This window comes from Micrasema longulum, unplaced genomic scaffold, assembly GCF_059751315.1.
Source record: "Micrasema longulum isolate JH-2025_06_02 unplaced genomic scaffold, ASM5975131v1 h1tg002775l, whole genome shotgun sequence".
NCBI classification, from domain to species: Eukaryota; Metazoa; Arthropoda; class Insecta; order Trichoptera; family Brachycentridae; genus Micrasema; species Micrasema longulum.
Window position 1 is genome coordinate 144,701 of NW_028279901.1, and position 9,935 is coordinate 154,635.

The 9,935-nt window shown below is 37.3% G+C and overlaps 1 protein-coding gene across 1 annotated transcript; it reads right to left on the reverse strand.

Annotated features, from left to right (window-relative positions):
* Positions 1–552: 552 nt before the first annotated feature.
* Positions 553–9,019, reverse strand: LOC148271603 (protein-L-histidine N-pros-methyltransferase CARNMT1). Its single transcript, XM_088241192.1, has 7 exons — positions 8,652–9,019; positions 7,811–8,060; positions 7,488–7,745; positions 7,262–7,411; positions 7,027–7,178; positions 1,939–2,020; positions 553–775 (listed from the first exon to the last, which is right to left on the reverse strand). The coding sequence occupies exons 1-7, from the start codon at positions 8,780–8,782 to the stop codon at positions 653–655; spliced, it is 1,146 nt and encodes a 381-aa protein (XP_088097318.1). The 5' UTR covers positions 8,783–9,019; the 3' UTR covers positions 553–652.
* Between the last annotated feature and the right edge of the window lie 916 nt (positions 9,020–9,935).

Genomic DNA, 9,935 nt, shown 5'->3' on the forward strand with positions numbered 1-9,935 from the left:
TAAAGGTTTCAGTTCTTTTTCACGAAAATCAAGAATTAAGAAATATGGATGTACAAACATGAGCAGAATGGTGAATGTAACAGTGTTCATTGTGAAGCCAGCCAATCTTAATCTCTGTTGTGTTATATAAAGCTTTTGAAATATTAATCGAGCAATTCCTAGGATGGCACCTTTACTTATATTTGCTAAAAGTAGTGCCTGTTACCTTATTATTGCAAGTGATGGCATTTGAAGCAAATAAAATACACAGTGAATGCGCAAAATATATTATCTACAATGACTTGTTGCACAGCTTGACACGCTGGTCGGTCGGTATTCTTATAATCGCAATTGTAGATCATCGCAATAATTGAATAAATTTATTAGATTGTCATTAATATGTTTTATATACTGTCAGTACTTAACTTCCAAGGGGAATTCTAACATTGGTAGGCACTTCTTATTTGCCTTAATCCCCTCTGATGAGGATTTATGTAATTCAGACGGTTGAATTTGTGCAATGGAATTATCAGATGGAATATTGGAGTAGGTACTATAAAAATACAGATGAAAAACTGCTAAAAAGTTTTTTTATTACAAAAATATAATTTAAAAAGTAACAGATACAGGTGGTGAAATATAGTATTTACATTTGTCGGAAGTCAGTAAAGTATTAGGTCACATTACTCGGGACTTGCCCTGGCTTACGACACAAGAGGAAAACAGAGTCATACTCGTGTTGAAGCATAGAACACGGGTTGCTGAAGTATTTCGTTTTCACTCCAGTTTGTGATTTCTGAAAATATTCAATTATTTTATTTGGTTTATTACTCCTAGATTAGTCAAATAACAAATAATAATATTTAAAATAAAAATTGGACAAGTGGTAACCTTTAATTATTCTTCATCTCTCTACTGGGGTGATATTTCATTGATTATTGTTTAGATCAAGTTTTAGTTGAATTTTTTAATTATACTCGTATAAACTTTTGTGAATTATAAAATATCTAATCTATACACATACAGGAACTCTTATTTGCAGTGAATAGTGTTCAAACGTTTGTGTTGTGGGCCGGATATGGGATAAGCCTCGAAACAATTTGGCAGGACATACGGCAATCTGACAATAGATCGCTTAATGATTTTTTTTTTCTGTTCATAACAAACCTATTATAAATCAATGAGTATATTGAAACAAAACTGAATGTTTATAAATATGAAAACAAACAAAGTTTCAGCCATCAATCACTCCAAAAGTAGAAAGAAATAATGAATACCTTAAATAAACACACACAGGTGTACTGACAATGAAAGATAACTACCATTAGACAGTATATCGGTATACGACAATTGACTTTTAAGTCGGCCGTAATGCCAGCCGGGAACATGATGCTCAGTGCTAAATAAGCTCCTAACGCCATTGCGACCTGAGTGGGTCCTATTGTAAAAAAGGCTAGTATAATAAAATGTACTGACAATGAAAGAAAACTACCATTAGACAGTATATCGGTATATGACGTTAAGTATGCCGGCCGAAAGATGGTGGGGGTCAGTGCTAAATAAGCTCCTAACATCACTGCAAACTGTGTAGGTCTATTGTGATAAAGGCTAGTAAAATATTTATTATTTAATATGTTTTATATTTTATTTTTTACAAGTGGAGTTATACGGAGTGGCTTTTCACGGGTACGAAGCTTTTTTTCTTATTTCTTTTTCTTTGCATTGTAAATACTTATATATAGAAAACTATAATTGGCCTACAATTTTGGTTTATTTGTAAATATCTTTTTTTTTTTTACAATGGCTGTTGTATTTTAATAAATAAATAAAATATAATAAGAAAATTTACTGATGACTTAATTAAAAGGCATTCAAGTGATACAAAAAAGAAAGTTTTAACGGTATATTCTCAATAATGCCGAGAACATAATATTAGTTTAAATGGTTGATAAAACATACCTCTATGGTGAATCCTACTTCCTTAATAATATCACACAACACGTCGAATGGTGGTTCTATACTCCCGTCCGTGTCGGTATCACTGCAAATAAAAGTTATCGATCGGGTAGTAAGCAAGCAGCAAATTCTATATGAACCAGAAAACGGCCCTTAACCCCTTAACGGTCTTTGGTAGTACGTTTTACCACTCGCTATAAGGGTTTGCCACTTTTTATATTTCGTGGCAGTCGGTTCATAAAACTTTACAAAGTAAATAAAGTTCATACATAAATGAACATTTAAAAGTGATCATTGCGTTATACCAGTGTGCATCTACTCTATCATCGCAACACATTTTTGACAGCTTGTGCTTTAGACTGTTTTACTTGTTAATTGGAGACAGAAAATGAAAGTAATTCAATCTTGTTACATTATTATTTATCTCTATAATATAAAATACTTTTTTAAATACTTATATAGTAATTTTTTGATTGATAAAAAAATGTCTCCTCAGTGACTAATTTATATGCTAAACTATAGCCACTTTTAGTTGTAAATAATCCCGTACATGACCATGTTTTCATAAGACATCTCATTTGTTATAACTTTTGGATTTCTTCTTAGTTTTTTTTTGGCATTTTTCACCCCTATCTGGGGTGTTCTAGCCAGTGTCAAGTTTGAGATTGACTTATTTAAATATTTACACATGCGTTAGTACTGTACATACAAGTTAGTGTGTTAGTATGTAATATTACATACACTTTACATAATATATAACTTATTTACAACTTAACACCATTTATAACTACATATTTACATCAAATTTTAAATACATGTTTATTGGGTGGGAACTTTTGGATTTAAATGACCATAATTTTCAATTTAAAAAAAAATTAGGAAATTCATGTATTTAGTGATATTTTACTTCTTCAAACGTTCTCTGGTAAAAGGTTTTACCATCGTGTCTTATCCATCGAATCTGTGGGGTTCATAGTCCATAATCGATGACACACGTGTGCTAAAGCGTTTCACCTGAAATAGTGTGAAGACCGAAGAAAGCAATGTCATCATTTTCTGTAGAATCCAATATCACATTTAATGCAACTCTATCAGTATTGGACATGAAATCGGGATCATCGTTTTGCTGTACATTCTCATCGTCCCTACCATGAAGAAATGAACTAAAAAGGAATGTGGTATATAAAGAGACCACAGGACGCAACGCCAGTCAGTCCAGTTCGACGACGTCACACAGTTCCAGCATGTGGTTCAAGTGCAGTCTTTTCAACCCATCGTTGCCACTACGCTCGCGCTACACAACCAAGTGCTGTACCTTATTGGCCATGGAATAAATACGCATTAAACAATCTGTCAATCTCTATCTGGGGTAGGAACTCCAACCCCCAACAACCTACAAATATATATGAACGCATATAAGTATTAAGTGCTAGTTCAGATCTGGGACTCTCAATGAATATGAGCAAAACTAAGCTTATGATCATTGATCGAGCTAATAAAGTAGCGCTATTATCCTTACTGCGCAACTTAGAAAGAGTCAACAATTTCATTTATCTAGGTTCTCTCATCAGCGATGGCGGTGGGTGTGAAGGTGAAATACGGCGACGTGTTGGTATTGCCAAAAGTGCTATGAGTCGGCTGGTGAAGATCTGGAAGAACCGCAGTATAACCATTAACACCAAAAAGAGACTGGTGAAGGCCTTGGTTTTCTCAGTGTTCATGTACGGTGTGGAGTGTTGGACACTGAGAAAATCTGAAAAGAAAAAAATCGAAGCTTTCGAGATGTGGTGTTGGCGGCGAGTGCTGCGGATTCCGTGGACGGCCAGACGTACGAATGCATCTATTCTCCAGGAACTGGACGAAGACTGGAGAAAGACTGATATCCATGTGCGAGAAAAGAATCCTGCAGGTCTTTGGGCACATTTCCAAGGGAGACTGATAGTTTGGAGAAAACTATTCTCCTGGGAAGTGTCGAAGGGACAAGGTCGCGTGGACGTCAACCGACAAGATGGAGCGGCACAGTCACTGAGTTATCAGAATCATCACTGACGAATGCCTATAGAAGAGCACAAGACCGTTCCGGATGGAGGGAGACTGTCCACAGACGAGCCATGCCTGGAGTCAGGCGTAATCACCATCCTCAGACATGAAGCACGGATTGAAGAGATAAGTATTAAAAAAATATATATCTAAGTTCCCCAGAGTATTGTCCTATATTGTATTGGTAAAGGTTGAAGCTTGAGAAATCCACCATTCTATACATTGGCCCAAAAATCCCAACTTAAGATATACTGTGGATGGACACCAAATATAAGCAGTGAATTCACAATATCTCAGAGTTATGATAACTTGTGATCTAATCACATATATCACAATTGTCAAATGTAGAAATTCCCTTCTATACCTAATAAGGAAAACATTCTCCCACATTACCCACAACCCGTTTTTTGCAAAATTTATGAAACATATTATTATTATTGATTATAAGCGAGCAGCTTAAAGCTGATATGCTTAAATCTATTTAAACTAAAGTTAGTTGTTGGCGCACTTTAACTTTTCCCAAACAAATCTAGTTCATTTTTGAACCCATTGAGACTACACATTGAGATCAGCTCTTGTGGCAGCTTATTCCAACCATCAACAATCTGTTTGAGTATGGCTGCCGAATCTGGAGTACCTATTTTAAGAAAGACATGGAGTTGTTGGGCAAAGTCCAGAGACAGCAATTCAAATTGTAGTTTCTATAAGGATTTAAATATATTACGCATTCCCGAGTGTTCAGTGCTAGAGAGTGGACATATCGAGTGCTAAGGGAATCATACAACAATAACATTCAGGTAAAATCTTTTCAATATTATTATTTTTTCTGTTTAGTTTACTACTTACTGTTTGCTGGCAGGGTTGCCACAAATATCTTTGCGTTTCTTTTCTGTTTATTTTATAATATTTTTCTGATTATTTTATTAATAACTTAGGGATCGTTTCGTTCTTTACAATTATTTGAATATGGAGGGGGACATTATGCCTCCTCGCCCTCGGACCCCGGATATATGTTTATATAAAAACAAGAAAAATGGACCATGCCATGGTTACTGATATTCCACTATCGTCTGAAAATAAGTCAAATGAAACTACGTCTCCCCATAACCCCCCCGTCTTTGGGTCTTAAGGAATATTTTTATCCCCAAAGTTCTTGAGGTCCTTTCAATGTGATTATACAACGTTGTGAAGAGAGCAAACCTATCTTCCCCATGGAGTTTGGCAAATGTTTGTTTTCAAGAAAGGTTCCCAATATAATCAACAGGTCAGTTTAGGCCGAGGGACAGTACAGAATATCGATGGAATTTATTAATGCACCTGCAGTGAACTCTTTCTTCAGAAATATTTTTGTAATGTCTAGTAGCCTTTAAAGGGCCTTTATCCACTCGCATGTTTCTTAAATGGGGCTAGTCAGAGGAATTTCTGCTGACATTTCTGACAAAGATCTTGTTTCCGCTATCAATATGCCTACCCTCATATCGGTCGCGTATTAAAGTACGGAGACAACTAAAAAAGACAAGACCGGGTAAACCGTAGTGTGGAAGCTTTCAAGATCAGTGGTAGTAACATTCGAAGGTCAGGAACTCGCATTAAACGTTTACTTGTATTATAATTATTTTATTGTTGAAACATATTTCTACCAAACTGTACAGTGCTTTTGATGCTGTAAATTTGGTCACACAAAAAGTGATTGCTGATCTTCCGAGAAATGTTTTAACTGTGGGGGGAGGCATCCTAAGTGCTTTAATTGCAATAGACCTAATAAGGCCATTAGCCTCACCTGCCTAGAATATAATAGACAGATAACACAGATTAATTCTCTTTCGATCCTCCAATGGAACTGTCGTAGTGCAGTATCCAATAGAGATGACATAAGTCTTTTAATTCATTCTCACAACATTGATATTGGTATACCTTCTGAAACCTGGTTCTCATTCCCTGGTTTTACTTGTCTAAGAGACGATCGCTTTGACGGAAAGGGTGGTGCTGCTATTTTTTATAGACACTTGCTTATTGGGTCTATCTATTCTATTTAGTGTTCAGCATTTTCTTTACCTGAACTGTCCTATGGTCAATAGTGTAATAGTCAAACGTTTGAAAAAATACAGAAAAAACGTTTAATACGCGATTATATATTTTTACAAACTAAATTAATAATGAAATTAAAATTATGTGTATTAAAATTATTTTTCATTAACATTTTTTTGTTCAGCCTTGTTCTATAATGTAGTTTACTTGTGATCCGCGCCTTAAATATTGTCAACTCTTTCGTTAATAACTATAGCAACAATAACTTTGGTAAACTAAGGCAGGTATCACTCAAATTTGGGTGCTTTGCCGAGAAAATAAAAAAACATACGATGACTATTTGAGAAAACTTGGTTTAAGTACACTGGAAGAGCAGAAACATCGTGGTGACTCGACTGAAACATTCAAAATCTTAACAGAGCAATATAATGTAACCGAGTTAAAATCAATGCTCAATATGAATAATAACAATCTCGGAGGGCATTCATTAAGATTACACACTAACTACACGAAGATTTCCTGACAAACTGAGTTGTGGAGCGATGGAAAAGCCTTCCCGAAAATGTGATTGGTACACGCTCGGTCGATGCGTTCTTTAGCGAAAGAATTCAAAGGATGGAATGACGGGAAAGATTGTTAAATTTAAAGACACACCACTGTGTGAAGAGATAAATAGTATCGGTAAATGGAGTGCAAATATATTATTGAAATTGTACCTACATATTTATTTTTATGAAAAATATTCACGTTATCATTTACAAAAATATTTCATTTTCTAAAAGTCATCCTGTGCTAGAAAAATGAGAATCAAGTTGTGGTAGAGCGGGGTTTGAAACTCAGACCTCAGATCCGTGAGACTGCGATACTACCACAGGACCACATGCCGATTTTAGCAAGCTATTAATTATAATATACTAATGATGAATTAAATATAAGAAGCAATATTAACAAACCAGGAAGAATATTGGGAAAAAGTGATAAGCTGGTATAAAATTTTTGGTATCCGAGTACATAATATCTTACCAGTAGTGATAGAGGAGAGGACCAATGTTGACCCAAATTCCCCCCGGCTTGAGGATTTTGTAGATGGTCTCTATGAAGTCTATAACATTGGGAGCGCAGTCTATGAAAAAGCATGTCGCCACACAATCCCATTCATTTTCTGTGGTGTAAACCTGCAACAGTACACAGTGACAGTAAGAGTATCAGTAGCAGCCACATATGAGAAGGTGCAACATCAAACACGTATATCACTCACCTCCACAAAGTCCCCGGCCACCATAGAGAACGCTCGGCCGTGCAGCGCAGCCGGACTCGTGTCGGGGAAGTGCACCGCGCGCAGCTGCTCCTCACTCGACAGGTTGTTCACGAACTGGTGCGCCCACGGATGGATACTGTGCTTGTTAACCTGCAATGCACTTTTGGAAAATTCAAATATCCGATATCGCTTCATCCCCTTATCTATGCAATTTTAGCTAACCTACCTCGTGACACTTGTTCAACACGAAGTTACTGGCGAAGAGCATAAAGAAGGAGAACTCGTTTCCCTGGCAGGTGAAGCCTCTGATGGCGATCTCGAAGGCCAGGCGGCCCAGCCCGGCGCCGGGGACCAGCACGCTGACTGCCGCCGGCGCGGGGAACTCGGCCTCGATGGCCGCCAGCAGCGGCGAGTAGCACTGGCGGCGCTCCTCCTCGCCCGCCGCGCTCCAGTCACGCACCACCTGCTTCAGCACGTGCTGCACCTGCGCATCGTCTCGCATTAGCCAACGCCGGGTACATGGGGAGGGGACGCAGGGGGGACTCGGACCTTATCTATGTCGTTCTGCTTCGGCGTGGGGTCGTCCGCGCGGAAATCGGCCGCGAGGTCTTGGCGGGGAACGTTCTCGAAGATGGCGGCGGCGTCCTCCACCAGCGAGCAGATGAGGTCGTGGTTGCGCAGGACGGCGGCGCGCGCGCGCTGCAGGCCGAGCGAGTAACGCGAGAGCCAGCGCCGGTGGCGCTCGGGCAGCATGGCCGCGAACTCTTCTCTCCGCGATATTCTCTGCATGGCGGCCGTTCTGGACATGGAAAGATCGCCTTACAGAGGATCGGTACAGTGACAAACATGGAAATATATATATATATTTGATTATCAGATATGCAAAAGGAGGTCTATGTTAATTTAATTGATAAGGACGCACATCTTATGGAGATAAGGCGTGTTTAGATATTTGCGTTACCGTTTTATCTGACTCAGTATCCCTATATATATATATTATCTCCATAAGATGCGCGTGCTTATCAATTAAATTAACATAGACTTCCTTATGCATATCTGATAATCAAATATTTAAATATACATCTGAAGGAAATTCTAATGAAACAGATCGTCACGATCGTAGAGTAACGGCGGGTGTGATTTTCTTCAACTTAACATGAGAGCGGTTTAAATAAATGTTTGATGTCACAACTTGATAAGTTCGAAAGTATATCATTTGATACTTGGGTTAGTTGTTTCATACATTTTTTTTGAAACCTGGTATTCCAAAGCCTTTATATAATAACCTTTTCGAGATCGAATGTAAAAGAAAGCCAATGTAGCACTTTTTGCATATCCGTCGTTGTTTTACGATCACGACGAAATTGTAAAATTAATTCTAAGCACATACTTGTAATATTTGAAGGCTGCCAAAATAGAGTGGAAATGCTGTTTTTCATTTTCATCGTTAAATGGATTATCAGACGAATTTTCATATTCGTTGAAATCGTTTTTATAGTTATCAATATTTGAATCCATCATCGGTAGTAGAAAAATAACCTACTACAAAATAGATACTGTCAATTTATTTTTATGATAAACAGCGATTAGCGAAAATAGAGTAATAAATATTTTTTTCGATATTCCTTTAAATCATTTTTCACCCGCAGATTATTTTTTAGGACAACTGTTTGAGCTCACTATTTGGCATAATTTGTTATGAGTATTAAAAATAAAAAGTAAACACTTAACGACTTAACTATCATCACAGAATCACCATAGAATTGCATAGAAAACCGAATACCAGTGCTGCGTACATCCATCAAGCGAAAATAGGTAGATTCTAAAGAATAATTCGGTAAATTTTGAAGAATAAATCGGTAAATTAGATATTAGCTAGCAACAGCTTCACTAAAAATAACTAAACTGTTACATGTGACGAGCGCTATGCTGCCAAAACTATTGAAAATAATAATTTTGTTTTTTAAGAATCCGTTATTTAAGAAAAAGTTTAGTTTTTTTTAATTTTCAACGAAAGGACCTATTTCACATTGCCAGCCTGATTTTTCGTTTCTCTGGGATTTTACCACGCTAACAGTTCAAGCCGTTCACCGTGGAGAGGAGATGACTGCCGTTATGTTAAAATAATTAAAATGTTTAAAAATCGGTAGAATTTCCATTGAATTCGGTAGATTGCTCCCAATATCGGCAGAAATGTAAATTAACATAGACAAAGGAACCTGGACCCAAAAGTAAAAAATTAGAGTTTGTATTTTGTTTCTGTTAAAAAATATTTTACAAGCCATCAAGTTCTCAACGTCCTCCACAACGGACTATTCGTAAGTGGTTTATGGTTCATGTCAGAACTACGGGACGCGAATCTGACTCGGGTGCACAGCTGAGGTGACAGCCGACAGAGAGGACTGTGGGCTCTTTATGGACACCATAAGCTCCAACTAGAGAGTGTACATGGAATGCTGAATATATAGGATATATTGAAATGAGCCTTTTCAAATTAACTAATAATAAATAAATAAAATTAAATTCACAATAAATAAATTGTTGGAACGTTTCGATTTTTTGAGACATCCTCCATATGGAAAATGCGCATTGGGCACTGCTGCAATGGTTCTCACCTCTTCAGAATCCATATACGGGACTCTGCCATTTGATGTTCTCCTGATTTCCTAACCGA

What these genes read in the sequence shown, in the direction of transcription:
- LOC148271603 (XM_088241192.1), bottom strand. Translation starts at nt 8,782, where the DNA reads ATGATGGATTCAAATATTGATAACTATAAAAACGATTTCAACGAATAT. An exon ending in TGTTGAACAAGTGTCACGAG is followed by an intron (nt 7,412 to 7,487) that starts GTAGGTTAGCTA and finishes AGTGCATTGCAG; the next exon opens with GTTAACAAGCACAGTATCCA. An exon ending in TGGCCGGGGACTTTGTGGAG is followed by an intron (nt 7,179 to 7,261) that starts GTGAGTGATATA and finishes GTACTGTTGCAG; the next exon opens with GTTTACACCACAGAAAATGA.